Source organism: Pseudoliparis swirei, chromosome 3 (genome assembly GCF_029220125.1).
Source record: "Pseudoliparis swirei isolate HS2019 ecotype Mariana Trench chromosome 3, NWPU_hadal_v1, whole genome shotgun sequence".
Classification (NCBI taxonomy): Eukaryota; Metazoa; Chordata; class Actinopteri; order Perciformes; family Liparidae; genus Pseudoliparis; species Pseudoliparis swirei.
Window position 1 is genome coordinate 15879741 of NC_079390.1, and position 17578 is coordinate 15897318.

Here is a 17578-nt window from a genome sequence, read left to right on the forward strand (position 1 = left end):
GGGAATGGACTGGCAGGAGTCACATGACATTTGGGCCAGCTTGCACCGGCCAGGTGAGCCGCCACTCCTCTGACAAGGAGCTTTTCACGAGTCCTGAATCTCATCAACTTATTCCAGGAGGATTCAACGCACAGATTCATCTTTGGCTTCGAACATTTGCATCATCCACATCTCACGTTAGTTTGTTTCAAGAAGAACAAAGATAGGAGTCATCATGAGTGTTTTTCAGCTGTTGAAATTAACTACCGTGAGAAAAATGAAAATGGGCCGTTCTCATTTTTAATCGTCAGCCTGACCTGGGACCTGAACACATGGGCATCAATGCAATGCCAATGCAGCTCTTGCCCCTCGTTGCTTCACTCCAGACTCACAGCGACGTGGAGAACGAGTGTTGACCACAGCAGGTCTATCATGTCGAATATCAGCAAGCGTTACAATTCTGTTTTCTTCTCCCCAGCTCTTTCGGGAGGTACGAATAATGAAAGGCTTGAATCACCCAAACATAGGTAAGGCACAAGCGTGTGTGTGTGAGTGCGTGTTTGAGTGTGTGTACGAGTGTGTGTGTGTGTGTGCCTGTGTGTGTCTGTGTGTGGATGTATGTGTGTGTGTGTGTAAGAGTGTGTGTGTCTGTGTGTGTGGGCCTGTGTGTGCACGTGTGTGTGTGAGTGTCCGTGTGAGTGTGTGTGTGGCGTGCGTGTGTGTGAGTGTCCGTGTGAGTGTGTGTGTGTGTGCGCCCAGATGGAAGTGTAAAGCTTTGATTCAGCTTCCGAGCATTCGTTGACTGAACCGTAGCGAGCGTCATCTCATGCCTCACATGGAGGTCACCAGTTTGGATGGCGTAAAGCTGAAATGCCATATGGATACAAATTAATACGAAACACAGCATTATGGCGGGTCACAGAGAGGCAGACTGCTGCGCCGGTGTTTATGACGGGCGCAGGATTTGTTGATATCTATTTGATTTTAATCTGCTTCTGTTTTGGGCCACAGTGCAGCTGTTCGAGGTGATTGAGACGGATAAGACCCTGTACCTGATCATGGAGTACGCCAGTGGAGGTGGGTACATCGGGCCTAAATACTATGTGTGCAAAGGATGCAGAAGGTCACAGGTCGGGTGGAACTACGGCTTGTCAATGCACCGACTAGGAACTCTCAGATACTGTTTGGAAGAACAGTTCAACACATGAGGAAATATGCTAACCGGCCTTCTTGCAGAGAGTTAGATGAGAAGAATAATGTCCGTGTGCCAGATGTCTCCCCCAGTCGCTATGCTCAGCTATGCTGTGGCCATTACAGGGAAGACAAGAAGAGCATGTTTGTCTAACATGTGGTAGTATTTCTTAAAGATACACAAGTTTATTATCTCCAGTTGAGGGGAATTGAAAACAAATTAGAGCTTGCACTGTTCATAATGGTAAATACTGTTGACGCCAAAATATGACCTTCTGTTTCAGTCGTTATTCATCTTTTGAAGATCAAGTGAAATGATTTCAGATTTTTTTGTGTCTTTTCCCACTGTTAACAAACATGTAGTGTTGAATTAGTGTTTATAATCTATACGCATCTATACATTCATCACATTACCAGTTATTTTCTTTTACTTTCTTATATTCTTTACCCATCCGAACTCTGAGAGAGCAGGACCATGCAGTCACCATGAGGTGATTGTGGACTCCCACCTCATCGGTGCTCTTCGGTTCTATATCCAAACGTAATAGAGGATGGAACCACAACATAAATAACTGAGCAGCCGCCATGCGGTAACGCTACTGCTGTTAGAACTGACTTTAGACACGGTTTCAGGTGCCAAGGCAGCACATTGCATCCAATGGTGCTCTCCTTTTGCTTCTTTTTTCTTCCATTAGTCTCTTCTATGGTTCTATTTGTGTCGGTTTCTTGTCACCAATCCCGATTTTCTGTGTTCTGGCCAAAACCGTATCGTTTGCTCACTGTGACCTTGGAGAATGTCACAGACTCAGTTTCAAATGTGGCTTTCTGTCAAGCCCAAAGTGCTTTGAATTGAGGATAAAAATGACCATAAGGATGTATTCAGGAGTGGTGCCTGAATGACTAAAACAATGTATCTATCTTCATGAACAGTATATTCAAGTATGCATAATATGACATCCAACAACAGTTCTCTCTGTTAATACAAATCCTCTAGCACACAGTGGTAGGTAAACAACATCTAAGGGACTGTACAGGGATGATACTGGATCGGAGGGGTCAGAAAAGGAGTGGGGGTATGTAGAGGGGGGCTTTCATTATTTCATTTAGGGGCGGGAAACACCAGAGGGCCCACGATACCAAATTATCATGATACGATATCATTGGTATTTTCCGATATTGCCATATGTTGACATTGCAATATATTGAGGTTTGTTAGCTATTTTCATTTGCAAATCATGCAGTTTGACAACATGTGTTTTATCTCATAATATATAGTTTTCACCTGGTTCATCTCACTTTAGTCCATTCCTAAAAGGCCAATAACCAATTAACTCAAATATTAATTATCATAACAATAATAATTCTGACTTCTATAGCGCTTTTCAAAATACCCAAAGACGCTTTACAGGGAACAAGAGACAGACAGAACAAAACAAAAAGTTAGCAGACAAGACGAACAAACAGTAACGTGAAGAAAGGAAAACAAACGGGGTGACAAACTGGAGAAGCTGTATGAGTCGTATCGGGGTAAGGGATTAGCAGGTGAACGCGATTTGGAAGAGGTGTGTTTTGAGGGCTTGCTTAAATAATGGTAGGGTGGGAGCCTGACGGATGTGGATGGGGAGAGCGTTCCAGAGGGGGGGTGCAGCTGCCGAGAAGGCCCGGTCACCCCAGGTCCGACGCTTGGTCCTGATGATCTTCAGAGTGTTTGTGCCGGCGGACCTGAGGCAACGGGTTGGAGCGTGGAGGGGGAGGAGGTCTGAAAGATAGGGAGGGGCCATGTTGTTTAGGGCTTTGTCGGTGATCAGTAGAAGCTTGAAGTCTATCCTGTACTTGACCGGGAGCCAGTGGAGGTGGTGTAGGACCGGGGTGATGTGTTCAAAGCGTCTGGTGGAGGTGAGCAGACGGGCGGCAGAGTTCTGGACACATTGAAGTTTATTGATGATTTTGTTGGGGGAGCCGTAGAGGATGCTGTTGCAGTAATCAAGTCTTGATGTTATGAGGGCGTGGATGAGGATTTCAATGGTGGCAGGGGACAGGGAGGGCCGGAGTCGTGCGATGTTCCTGAGATGAAAGAAGGCTGTTTTGGTGACGTGGTTGGCATGGGGGAGGAAAGAGAGGGTGGGGTCAAGGATGATGCAGAGGTTGCGGACCTTGGTAGAGGGGGTGACGATGGAGCCATCGATATTGAGAGAGATGGTCTGGGCGGAGCGGGTGAGAGAGTTAGGGCCAATTATGAGAATTTCAGATTTGTTGCAGTTGAATTTGAGAAAGTTCTGTTGCATCCATAATTTTATTTCGGTTAGACAGGTGGTGAGAGTGGTGTGGGTGACTGAGGTGATGGTTTTGGATGATAGGTAGAGTTGGGTGTCGTCGGCGTAGCAGTGGAAGTTGAGACCATGACGACGGATGATTTGTCCAAGGGGAAGGATGTAGATGATGAAGAGGAGGGGACCGAGCACGGACCCTTGAGAGACACCGTGAGAGACAGGGGAGGTGGAGGAGTTACAGTTGTTTATGGCAATGAATTGATGTCGATCTGAGAGATATGAGGTAAACCAGGAGAGGGCGGGGCCAGTTATGCCAACGGAGTGATGGAGACGTGAGAGGAGGATGGAGTGGTTGATGGTGTCAAAGGCGGCACTGAGGTCTAGGAGGATGAGGATGGTGAGGAAGCCAGAGTCAGCAGAGAGAAGTATGTCATTTGTGATTTTTAGTAGGGCGGTTTCAGTGCTGTGTTTGGAGCGGAAGCCGGATTGGAAGGGTTCGTAGAGATTATGGAGATTGAGGTGGGATTCTAATTGAGATGCAACATGTCTTTCAAGGATTTTGGAAAGGTTGGGGAGGTTGGAGATTGGACGGAAGTTGTTGGGGATGTCAGGGTCAAGACTAGGTTTTTTCAGCACAGACAGCAGCGAGCTTAAGTGGGGGGGGGGGGTATAAGACCAGAGGAGAGTGAGGAGTTGATGTTTGTGATGAGAAGGGAGAGTGAGGGGAGGCAGGCCTTGACTAAGGAAGAGGGGATGGGGTCGAGGGCGCAGGTGGAGGTCTTCATGCTGGAGACAATGGTGGAGAGGTCGGTTTTAGTGATTGGACTGAAGGAAGAGAGTGAGTGGATTGAAGGTGGGGGAGGGTCATGTAGAGGGCTGGGGGGAGAGGTAGTGGAGGAGGCAGCTAGCTGGTTGTCTATTTGGATGATTTTGTTGTTGAAGAAGGATAGCAATGAGTTGCATTTGCTGGTGGTGAAGGAGGTGGTGATGGTGTCTATGGGTTTGAGGAGTTTGTTGATGGTGGAAAACAGCATTTTGGGGTTGTTGGAGCCGGATTGGATGATGGAAGAGTAATGAGAGGAGCGAGCGGCGTTGAGGGCATCTTTGTATTGTTGTTGGTGGAGTTTGAAGGCATCCAGGTAAACAGTGAGTCCAGGTTTTTTTTAAAGTCGTTCTAGTCGACGGCCCTGTTTTTTGAAGTGGCGGAGTTGGTCAGTGTACCAGGGGGCAGAATGGTTGAAGGAGACAAGCTTGGTTTTTTTGGGTGCGATAAGGTCAAGACAGGTGGAGAGTGCATGATTATAGTATTTGACCAGGGCAGTGGGGGAGGCGGTCGGAATAGGAGCAGAGGCAGGGACGATAGCAGACCAGGAGGAGGAGAGCGAGGGGAGGTTGATGGATTTAATGTTCCGGAATGTAATGGTGGCACTCTGCTTCACATGGGGATGTCAATGTCCAGGGTGATAGCCAGGTGGTCGGAGATGGTGAGGTCAATGCTGGTGAGATTGGAGATGGTAATACCGGAGGTGCAGACCAGGTCAAGTGTATGTCCTTTTTTATGGGTGTGAAAGTCAACATGTTGGGTGATGTTGAAATAGTTGAAGATGTCCAGGAGTTCTTTGGTGCTTGTGGAGTCAGGAGAGTCGACGTGTATGTTGAAGTCACTGAGTAGCAGGATGGATGGAGAGATGGCGCAGAGTTCTGTGAGGAATTCAGATAGTTCAGAGGGGAAAGCAGGGTTAGGTTTAGGGGGTCGATAAATGGTTGCAGTAATCAGGGGTTTGGGACCAGACAGCTTAAAAATAAGGTGTTCGAACGAGGATGGACCCGGGATGGTTATTGCAGTTGTGTTAATGTCATTTCGTATAATTGTGGCTATTCCACCACCACGCCCCTGCAGGCGTGGCTTGTCAATGTATGAATATCCAGGGGGAGTGGTTTGATTTAATGAGAAGTAGTCATGTGGGATTTGCCAGGTTTCAGTTAAACAGAGAAAGTCCAGATTATTGTCCGTGATGAATTCGTTGAGTAAGAGGCCCTTGTTGTTGATGGAACGGGTGTTGAACAGAGCAACCTTGAGGTGTGGGTGAATTTTGACATGCTGGGATGCTTTGGAAAGTGGGCGGAGCCAGGCAGCTCGCTCGTTCAGGTTGTTGTGGAGGGGACGTGCAGTAGTTGCGGCGATGCGATGTGCGGACCAGAGGGAGGGGATGAAATGAGTGAAGCGATCAGGCAGGGAGTAAATAAACTTTCTACGGGAGGCTCTGTGGATGTACCGGCGACGGCGGAGGAGTCAAAGTGCTGTGATGGCTGCAATGAACGGAGTAGCAGAGCAGTTGTTTAGTTTTAGGAGTTGTGAGGAGGAGTATTGTAGAGTCATGGCAGCCGGGGTGGTTGAAGTGGACGTGGTAGGTGAGAGGCTGGCTCGTTAGTAGCCGGCGGCTAGCGGGAGACCGGCGGCCAGCCGGCTAGTTGTTCAGGGAGGAGGTATGAGGTGGAGAGCAGGAGAAGTGGCCGGTGTTACGGTTCAACCTGAGATCCTGTTAACTGGCGACCTTCGGTCGAATGCGTCTGTTGTTGTCGTAGTTACGGCAGATATTGATAATAGCAAGAGAACACGCAGCTGTCCTCGCGAATGCCGCAATGTTTAATTCTACAATTCAATGAGAAACCTTCTCATGTCGTGTCTGGTCTGAACATACCGGAGGAGACGATGTAGAAGAGAAAGCGTCCAGCGACTTGAAGCGTCGCGTGTTGTTTATGGGTTGAAACAGGAAGTTAGCAAACTGCCCTTCCTTTGAAATACATTTGGTCAAATAAATAAACACTTAATCAACATACAATTGGGAGCCTGTTTTGTGCAAATATGTGTCACGTAGAATAACTCTGTAGTACAAAAACAACAACAACAAAAATATATATAAGGATGTTACGGGATTCGAACTCATGTCTTTGGGGGGAAAAAAGGATAATTGTCGGGGTTCATACCACTAGGCCAAGAGCGACACGGTTTACTCTGTTCGCACAATTAAATAACGTGCACTGCGGTCACTGGTCACCACGAAAGGCAGAAAACCACCAGATCAACTTGTGACCAAGCACACTGCCGACCACCATGGAGCATGTTGACCTGAACGAAGGAGCACTCTACAATAGTGATGGCTTCTTAAACAAATATTCAGCTGTTTCAATTCAAAACGTCTTTAAAGTGTTGCACATTAATGAGGAAAATGTTTGTATTGTTGTCATGAGGTAAACATACACAATGTGGACAATAAGGCCAGACATGGTCATACATGTATGAATATCCAAACATTACACCCATATGTGATTGTTTACCATCTGTCCATAGACCATGGGCATTGACCACATTACGTTTGTCATATTTAAAGTAAAGTAAAGTAAATAAGTGACCTGAACTGTTTGACCTCTCTGTGTTCTTGGCTGGTTGAATTCTTGTGTGGCCAGCCAAGGACACAGAGAAGTCAAACAGTACAGGTCACTTGTTTACTTTATTTAAGTGGCATAAATCACAGACATATTAAGGCAAAAGTAAATATGTGTAAAGTTTGTAAACGTAATGTGGTCAATGCCCATGGTCTATGGACAGATGGTAAACAATCACATATGGGTGTAATGTTTGGATATTCATACATGTATGACCATGTCTGGCCTTATTGTCCACATTGTGTATGTTTACCTCATGACAACAACACAAACATTTTCCTCATTAATGTGCAGCCCTTTAAAGACGTTTTGAATTGAAACAGCTGAATATTTGTTTAAGAAGCCATCACTATTGTAGTGTGCTCCTTCGTTCAGGTCAACATGCTCCATGGTGGTCGGCAGTGTGCTTGGTCACAAGTTGATCTGGTGGTTTTCTGCCTTTCGTGGTGACCAGTGACCGCAGTGCACGTTATTTAATTGTGTGAACAGAGTAAACCGTGTCGCTCTTGGCCGAGTGGTATGAACCCCGACAATTAACCTTTTTTTCCCCCAAAGACATGAGTTCGAATCCTGTAACATCCTTATATATATTTTTGTTGTTGTTGTTTTTGTACTACAGAGTTATTCTACGTGACACATGTTTGCACAAAACAGGCTCCCAATTGTATGTTGATTAAGTGTTTATTTATTTGACCAAATGTATTTCAAAGGAAGGGCAGTTTGCTAACTTCCTGTTTCAACCCATAAACAACACGCAACGCTTCAAGTCGCTGGACGCTTTCTCTTCTACAACGTCTCCTCCGGTATGTTCAGACCAGACACGACATGAGAAGGTTTCTCATTGAATTGTAGAATTAAACATTGCGGCATTCGCGAGGACAGCTGCGTGTTCTCTTGCTATTATCAACATCTGCCGTAACTACGACAACAACAGACGCATTCGACCGAAGGTCGCCAGTTAACAGGGTCTCAGGTTGAACCGTAACACCGGCACGATCCGCAGCAGGCAGGCCGTCGGAGCTGAACCGCTGGGACCGAGGGCAGGAGTATCCGGTAGGAAGCCGGTAGGTTTGCGGGTAGCTGTCAGCTAGCGGGAGACAGCTAGCTAGCTAGCAAGCCAGCTGTTCGTGGCAGTGGAGAGCAGGTGCGACAGGTAGCAAACGAAACAAAAACAACAAAAACAACAAACAAAACAAAAAGAAATAGCGTGGGTGTGAATTTGGGAGAAGGTAAAACAAATAAAAACAAAAAACCGACCAGACGGAGCGGCGTTAAATTCGCCAGCGTCCCCCTCTAGACCATCATCAACCATTTCCTTTTACTTTTGGTATCAGTCATCTGTAGCGGGGATTTGCATAAAAACACACAATTACAATGAGGAGGAAATAAAAGCCTGTTTTCTTTTTTTTCTTAGGATAAAATGATGAATTAGTTATATTTTGGACAGACATAATGTAAACTGCAACATGATTGGTTGGCAGAGGCATCCAGCCCCGAGAGGATAATTCTAGTAATAAAGTGAAATATAAAATGTAATCCCACCATATTAATTACAGTCCAGTCTTCTTTTTCGGTGATTGGGAAATTGTATTTTTACCTCATATTTACATGGTAACAATGGAAAAAGATCAATCTAAATGTAAAGCCGATGCCAAATAGGTATAAGTTGAAAAAGTACACACTGTATGTTCTGTTAATTCAATTCAATTCAGTTTACTTGTATTGCCCAATTTCACAAATTACAAATTTGTCTCGGAGTGCTTTACAATCTGTACACATAGACATCCCTGCCCCAAAACCTCACATCGGACCAGGGAAAACTCCCAAATAACCCTTCAGGGGGGAAAAAAGGGAAGAAACCTTCAGGAGAGCAACAGAGGAGGATCCCTCTCCAGGATGGACAGGTGCAATGGATGTGATGTGTACAGAAGGACAGATTTAGAGTTAAAATACATTCAATGAATGTGACAGTGTATGAATAGTTTATAGTAGGCATATTCCACGATGGAGACCTCCACGATCCATCAGGCAGATGGAGGTAGAGAGGAGGAGTGGGCGGAGACTCAACAGTGGGCGGAGTCTCAACAGGGCAGTGGCGTGGTCGGTAGCAGGAATTCCACGACCCAGACCTCGATGATCCATCAGGCAGATAGGATCTATGCTGTCTCATAGGGTCCGATGACCCCATGAGACGTGAAATCAAAAGGACTCCGGGGAGAAAGCAGAGTTAGTAACGTGTGATTGAGAGATGAAAATTCATCCCTAAGGAGAGAAAAAAGAAAAAAAAGAGGAGATAGGTGCTCTGTGCATCCTAAAACGTCCCCCGGCAGCTATAAGCCTATAGCAGCATCTCCAGGGGCTGGACCAGGTGAACCTGATTCAGCCCTAACTATAAGCTCTGTCAAAGAGGAAAGTCTTAAGTCTACTCTTAAATGAGGTGACTGTGTCTGCCTCCCGGACTGAAATTGGAAGCTGGTTCCATAAAAGAGGAGCTTGATAACTAAAGGCTCTGGCTCCCATTCTACTTTTTAATTCAATTCAATTCAATTCAGTTTATTTGTATAGCCCAATTTCACAAATTAAAAATTTGTCTCGGAGTGCTTTACAATCTGTACACATAGACATCCCTGCCCCAAAACCTCACATCGGACCAGGAAAAACTCCCAAATAACCCTTTAGGGGGAAAAAAAGGGAAGAAACCTTCAAGAGAGCAACAGAGGAGGATCCCTCTCCAGGATGGACAGATGCAAGAGATGTAATGTGTACAGAAGGACAGATTTAGAGTTAAAATACATTCAATGAATTTGACAGAGTGTATGAATAGTTCATAGTAGGCATATTCCACGATGGAGACCTCCACGATCCATCAGGCAGATGGCGGTAGAGAGGAGGAGTGGGCGGAGTCTCAACAGTGGGCGGAGTCTCAACAGGACAGTGGCGTAGTCAGGAGCAGGAATTCCACGACCCAGACCTCGACGATCCATCAGGCAGATAGGATCTATGCCGTCTCATAGGGTCCGATGACCCCATGAGACGTGAAGTCAAAAGGACTCTCAAATCATTTAGTAACACAGCTTTAGATGACAGAGATCTAATATTTAGGAGACCACGTTTAACCCTTGTGTTGCCTTCGGGTCATTTTGACCCGATTCAATATTTAACCCTCCTGTCGCCTTCGGGTCAATTTGACCCGATTCAATGTTTAATGTCGGTGTTCTTTCGGGAGTCAACAAACAAACATAAAGTACCTCACACTTAAACTTGGAAAACAATATTAATTCTAATAATTTTCTGGAGATTTTAATAGCTGGGGTCATATTGACCTCAAGGGTAAAATATGTTAGTAAATATAAAGGTAACAGGAGGGTTAAACATTGAATCGGGTCATATTGACCCGAAGGCGACAGGAGGGTGAAACATTGAATCGGGTCAAATTGACCCGAAGGCAACACAAGGGTTAATAGTCCTGTTTTGTTGCACTGCTGAAATAATGGTGTTAACTTGTATAAGGTTATTGTGTACGACTCCTCTTCTGCTTTCTTTTGATATAATTAATTTAAGTTTAAGTGGCCGTGGGACAGACACAGTCTCTATGGAGCTCTGGGAGGGACTGGGTGAGAGGGGGCGGAGGCTCCGGGGGAGGGATGTGCTATGGGGGACACTGGGTGACAGGGATGACAGGGGCGTGCGGCTACTCTGTTTCTGCTTTCTGACATGAACCCTGCGTTGTCACAGATATGGCTGTCGGTTGATCAACTTGGTCATATTTGCAGAAACGAGACGCGCTCCGTCCAACGTGGGATGGATGCCGTCTCTCCTCATCAGATCAGGCTTTCCCCAGAAAGTCTTCCAGTTGTGTACGTAGCCCACATTATTCGCTGGGCACCACCTCGACAGCCAGCGGTTGAAAGACAACATTCGGCTAAACAATTCGTCTGTCTGCAAATTTGGGAGAGGGCCAGAGAAAACGACGGTGTCCGACAATGTCTTGGCATAAGCACACACGGATTCCACATTGATTTTAGTGACTTCCGACCGGCGGGCTCGAGCGTCATTACCACCGGCGTGTATTACAATCTGACTGTATCTCCGCTTGTCCTTAGCCAGCAGTTTCAAACAAGACTCCACGTCGCCCGCTCTGGCCCCCGGGAGGCACACGACTGGTCCGCGGCTTCGCTATTTTCACGTTCCTGACTATCGAGCTCCCGATAACCAGGGTGTGCTCCTCAGCGGGTGTGTCGCTGAGCAGGGAAAACTGGTTGGAAACATGAAGTGGTTGGTGCACAGTTAGTCATGCGTACGACATAGAAATAGAAAACCTTAACTTTAGTCATATTAGCCGTTAGCCATATTAGCTGTATAATCCCTGAGGGTATTATGGAGCACAGGTACATTCTATTGCTTGTGAATTCAGCTTGTTCATGTTGAAGAGGATAGGAAGAAGAAGATAAGACTTCTAATGATCGTATTCTGTACGTGAATACGTATTCCCCAAAATATCAAACTCTTCTTCTAAGTCTGAGTCGTTCTCTGTTTTCCATGGCCGCGAGACTAATTTCTCCTCGCGGATAATAAAGTCGACACCTTGACGGCACTTGCACCGTCTAAATTTTAAAAAGTGAATTGATGTGATTGGAATTGATTGCGTGCATCAGCAATATGTAATCAAATAGCTATATTTGCTTCATGAGCTTTCTGATTTGTCTCCGCTGCTCACAGGTGAAGTGTTTGACTACCTCGTGTCTCATGGGAGGATGAAGGAGGTTGAAGCCAGATCCAAATTTCGACAGGTAGGAATACATTGCCTCTTGCATTGTACCGACTCTCCCATTCAGTCACTGCACTTCAGCTTTGTCTGTCTCCTCGTGTTCACAGATCGTCTCCGCTGTCCACTACTGCCACATCAAGAACATTGTCCACAGAGATTTGAAGGTGAGAGGCTCTGAAGATGTGTTTGGGGGCTGCTTGTCAGAGAGCTGGTGGATTAGGAGTTGTCCAAGGCTGTGGGCATTTCCTCCACTGACAGATTACACTGAACAGGAAGTTATAATCTGGGACTCGTCTTAATCTGTGTCTGTGAAAAGAGTCCTTTATTATCTTAATCGCCCGGTGAGGCGCTGGTGAGTGGAGCAGCTGGGAAGAGTAGGGAGCAGCCAGAGCCAGTTCTAATAGATTATTACAGCCCCAAACACACACAGTGACATATTAACAGTGTGAGTCATGGACAGTATCCATGTTGTTGGACAACACGCAAACTCTGCCTTCACCCCATCAGTCTCTCATTTGCTCTCTTTTGTTTCGTCTTCATCACAACACCTGTTGTTGTGTTCTCCTCCTTGCTCATTCCTCTTTCTCCTACCACACCCCACTATTTTCTCTCTTTCCCCGCCCCCCCCAACGTGTTGTTCTATGTCCCTTTTCTACCTCCTCTCCCTCCTGCTGTCCATCCCTTCCGCCTCCTCCTCCTTTTTCGACATCAATATATGTGCGACTCAGGCGGAGAACCTTCTGCTGGACGCCGACGCCAACATCAAGATCGCCGACTTTGGCTTCAGCAACGAGTTCACACTGGGCAACAAGCTGGACACGTTCTGCGGCTCGCCGCCCTACGCCGCCCCCGAGCTTTTCCAGGGCAAGAAGTATGACGGGCCCGAGGTGGACGTCTGGAGTCTCGGAGTCATCCTCTACACGCTGGTCAGCGGCTCGCTGCCCTTTGATGGGCAGAACCTGAAGGCAAGTGGATGGAAGGGAGGGAGGGTCTGTCGGTCTGGTTTCATCCAGGGCCGGGAATGTCCCTCAGAGGGTTATGGTACCAATAAGGTGTTCACATGTATTGAAATGTTTACCTGTTTTAGTCAAGATGATATTATCTGTTTCTCCTATATATATACACATATATATACTAACAAACTACAAGTTTGTTTTCCAGCCAAATAACATGGTTCCACAGTGTGAAAACACCACATATTCATATATGCATATACTTTCTATTTATAAACTAACTAACAATCATACAATTTCCACACACTGTATGCACAGCTTCTGCAGCAATGGGGTTAAGTGTATTGTCCGAGGACTAAAAAGACACCTTCCAACTACATGCTTCTTTTCCAGCAAAATAACATGGTTCCACAGTGTGAAAACACCACATATTCATATATGTATATATATATACATATATATATATATACATATATATATATTGCGCAGCACGGTGGCTCAGTGGTTAGCACTGTCGCCTCACAGCAAGAAGGCCCTGGGTTCGAATCCCGGTCGTTCCAGGTCCTTTCTGTGTGGAGTTTGCATGTTCTCCTCGTGCCTGCGTGGGTCTACTCCGGGTACTCCGGTTTACCCCACCATCATAAAGACATGCACCGCATCGTATGGATAAGAATGAATGTTGGTGGTGGTCGGAGGGGCCGTAGGCGCTGATTGGCTGCCACGCTTCCGTCAGTCTGCCCCAGGGCAGCTGTGGCTACTGATGTAGCTTACCACCACCGGGATGACTGTGTGTGTATGACTACTGGACTCTGGACTCTGTAAGCGACTTCGGGTGCTTAGAGAAGCGCTATATAAGATTGAAGATTATTATTATTTATTATTATATATATATATATACATATATATAAAATTAAATAGGAAACTGTATGATTGTTGGTGAGTCCTGATAGGCAGGTTGCACCGTAGCTCCTCCCATCAGAATGGGAGTGAATGGGTTAAGTAGTGTGAACAGTGCTTTGAGTGGTCGGAAGACTAGAAAAGCGCTCTACAAGTGAAGGTCCATTTACCATGTTGCAGGTCTTTTTGGGCCTTTGTTGTAGCTCAAAAACTGACATCTGCAGGTTAATTCCATACGCGATATGTTGTGATCTGCTAACGTTAGGCACGTTACGTGATTAATAAATCCCCTGTTTTTATCTCTGTCGCCTGGGAGGAGAGAGAGTGAGGGGAAAGAGGGACACACCTCGTGGAGGTCGGCAGTCTAATCAGTGCACTTTTCTAGACTTGGGTTGTGTTATGAGTTCAGTTGACTGACAGTGGTTGATAGAATGCCCTTTGGGCGGGTTCGATGAAGTCTGTAGTGGCTCAGTGTGGGAATTGTAGACGTGGCATCCTGATTTTAATGTGAGCCAGAACCTTAGTCTTCCTATCCTTCTTCAAAAGATTGAGTTCATAGTGGTTGTTTCATGGTGTTCACTGACTCGATATTTATATTTCACCAGCATTTTTGGTGAACCGTGGCAGCAACCTAAAAATACTTTCACCCTCAAAGCGTTTAGAAAAGTTAAAGTAAAGAAACCAAATGAAAAAAATGAATCTCACCTGATTAGTAGTGAAGATGATTTGTTAGTGTTTAAAAAAAAAAAAATCACGATTCAGGATTCAGGAGTGGATAGACATAGTAAATGACATCTATGCTATGGAAAGGATCACCTTCTCCCTCCGCCTTCAGAGAAGTATGTTTATTCAACTCTGGGACAAGTGGGTGAAATATGCTAATCCAATACGGACAATTCCTGTGGAGATAATAAATGAATGACCCTGCAACGCTGCTCTAGTTTAGGAAACCTCTCCGACCTCTATCTCTCTCCCTCCCTAATCTCCCCCTTGTCTGATGTATTTCTCTGTTTGTATGTACACTCTCCCAAAAATGTTCAACGTTATTTAATTTGAAAGACTGGATGGTATATATTGAATAATACACCTGTGCTGATGTATACTTTATAAATTAAGATACTATCCAAAAACGAAAAATAAAAAATTATAAATACAATTTTTAATAAAAAAAATCTCCTCGGAATAGTTATCTCCTTCATACAGTATCATTTAATGTGTATAGAATAAATGATTTAGACTAGAGATTATTATATATTATTGACCGTTTCATTTCTACTCCTAATGTCCCCCTGATGATGATTAGTCGTGTTAAAGCATTATTCTCTGTTTTTATCTCCTGTAATGCTATTGTGTAATAGAACCTTCTGCTAAAAGGAAAAAAATATATATATATTTTTATCCAAAGTCTAGCAGATGACAAGGAATAGCCCCCGAGAGCTCCACGAGCAGACAGAGACAAATATATATTTAACCCGTCTCATATCTGAGATGGTACTGCCTGCAGTGAGGGACTTGGGGACCTTTATGCGACAGAAACTTCTGATTTTATGGGATAAATTGTTTGAGATATCTTTGTAATTTAAAATGTCAACATAAACCAAAGTGGTGTTTATGAGTCAGAGTGTGCTGAGAGGCCATATACTGTCACTGTCATATTGCCCAATACAAAAATAACCTCTTCTTACTATATTTGTTTCAAGAAAAAAGGCATCTTAGAATCTGGTTCATAGACTGTATATAAGAACGTCCCCTGTTGGTTTGTGGACCGCTGTTTTGAAGGGTCGGATTCGGTGATTTCGCCTTCACCTTCTTGGATTGCGGCCGTTACCATGTTGTTTTTTCGCAACCAATGAATGGAAGTGACCATATTTGGAATGCGCAGAAGTGATGTAGAGACATCGTATACGGCTCTGATTGAGACCTGTCAATCACAGTAAACCCACCCTGAAGCATACCCTGCTTTATGGTCTATCTGACTCTAAATGGACCATCATTTACTAAATGAACATCATGCTGTATTGAAGAAGACTTAAAACTAGAGATTAATACCAGCAACTCAAGTTGACAATGTTTACTGAGGGAATAAAGCAAGAGAGAAGCAGAGTCATTTTCTCAAAGACTTCTATACAACCAGAGGAGTTGCCCCCTTGTGGTCAGTTGAGAGGATGCAAGCTTTAAGACACTTTACAAATGGGGGCTGCCTCCTGGTCTGGTTGCAAAGTTTGGATTTGAACAGCTGTGTCTAACTGATGGATCTGGCCAACAGGAGCTGAGGGAGCGCGTGCTGAGGGGAAAGTACCGTGTGCCCTTCTACATGTCCACAGACTGTGAGGGGATCCTTCGCCGATTCTTGGTGCTCAACCCCACCAAACGCTGCACCCTAGACGTGAGTACACACAAGCACAGGAGGCAACTTAGTGTTGCGGAAAATTCAAACGCAACTGAAGCTTTTTCTGTTTTTCTGTTTCTACAGCAAGTCATGAAGGACAAGTGGATAAATTCAGGGTACGATGCGGATGACCTGAAGCCCCACATAGAACCTGTTGAAGACTTCAGTGATCCGATTCGCATAGGTGAGTCAGCTGGGCCGCTGTTACCGCTCACAGACCATCACAAACCTTGTCGATGTAGTTGAGATGCAAGATGTGTTCTATCACTCGTCTCTGGCCTTAAGGTGCGTTCACACCAAAAGCAAAACTATTTTTCGCGTCGCCCAAAACGCGTGAGTTTACTCGCTCGACCATTCACCGTGTTCAAGCCATGAGCGTCGAGACGCTCGCGAGGGGCGGGGCTTATCTCCGTGTCTCGTCTCCGTAAAGACCGTTATCATTTCCTTCATCCACCAGAATAACTAACCACTAGTTCTGCTTTATATTTGTTGTTGACATCCCACACACTAACGCCCTCGTGTTTGGGTTCATGACATCACCCGTAGGCTCACTCAGCTCGGTCACTTTCACCGATGAAGTTACTGTTTCGTCTGAAATACTTCCGCTTCCAGCGCTACGAGAGCGGAACTCAAGAGCCGATTGGCCCGAGTTGCGAGATGACCGCCTCAAAGTTGAAATATTTCAACTCGGGGCGAAAATGGTGCCGCTGGAAACGCGCCGCTGTGAACGCGTCGGCCACATCGCGTCGCCCCAAACGCGCCGCCCGGGAAAATATCGCGTCTATCGCAGCTACAAGCGTCTGTACGTTGACTTTTCATGGGATTCAGTCGCGCGAAAAAATAGTTTCGCTTTTGGTGTGAACGCACCTTTACATGTGTGGTGCTGTGTGTTCCTCAGAGGTGATGGTGGGGATGGGCTACACTTCAGAGGAAATCAAGGACTCTTTGCTCAATCAGAAATACAATGAAGTCACCGCCACCTACTTACTACTGGGCCGGAAAGGCGATGTGAGTTATATGGATCCACCCAAAATGTGTTTATGCATATAAAGTATTTGGCTGACTTACTGGGATACCAGGTTGACATTTTCCTTGACATGTTGTAAATGCCAAACTATTATACATAGACACATATCATACATATATACATTAGGGCTAGATATCAATATGTTTAGAAAACAGTTACAAATATAGTACTTTTTTCATTCTTTACTACTTAAAATATTGACATATTATATTAACTTTTTTAAATCATGAGTTAAGTGTCATAATAAAATACATACTAATTTGCCAAATTAGTCTGAAATCAGAATATCCGGAATGTATCTGCACTCTTACTTTCTTTGTCGTCAGCTTTGTTCTATTGCGTTAGCTTCTTAAAAGAATGTTGGAAATAAAGCTTTGAAGGGGAACAAGGAATTATCTGGTTTCACGAATATCACTGTGCCGTTATAGGAGGCCAGTGAGGCTCGGACAGCTAGTAGCCTATCCCTGGCGAGGGTACGGCCAAGCCCCATCACCAACGGGACCAACAAGCACTCCTCAGCCACTGGCTCCTCTTCATCCTCCACCGCCTCCTCACATAGCAAGACCCAGCGCAGTGCCTCCACCTACCACAGGCAGCGACGACACAGCGACTTCTGTGAGTCTCTTCTCTAACTTCTCTCACCTTTTTTTAAAGATT

At 45.3% G+C, this 17578-nt stretch overlaps 1 protein-coding gene across 3 annotated transcripts in view; it reads left to right on the top strand.

Annotated features, from left to right (window-relative positions):
* Window positions 1-17578, top strand: part of mark4a (MAP/microtubule affinity-regulating kinase 4a) — a 36145-nt gene that overhangs the window by 8880 nt on the left and 9687 nt on the right. For 2 of the 3 annotated variants that reach the window (XM_056443794.1, XM_056443802.1), the window contains exons 4-12: window positions 458-506; window positions 991-1056; window positions 11607-11677; window positions 11763-11819; window positions 12384-12620; window positions 15772-15891; window positions 15979-16078; window positions 16793-16902; window positions 17350-17536. In XM_056443794.1, coding sequence (XP_056299769.1) covers window positions 458-506; window positions 991-1056; window positions 11607-11677; window positions 11763-11819; window positions 12384-12620; window positions 15772-15891; window positions 15979-16078; window positions 16793-16902; window positions 17350-17536 — 997 coding nt within the window. Of the gene's footprint in view, window positions 1-457; window positions 507-990; window positions 1057-11606; window positions 11678-11762; window positions 11820-12383; window positions 12621-15771; window positions 16079-16792; window positions 16903-17349; window positions 17537-17578 lie in introns of all 3 variants that reach the window. The other variant, XM_056443786.1, reaches the window with a different exon arrangement.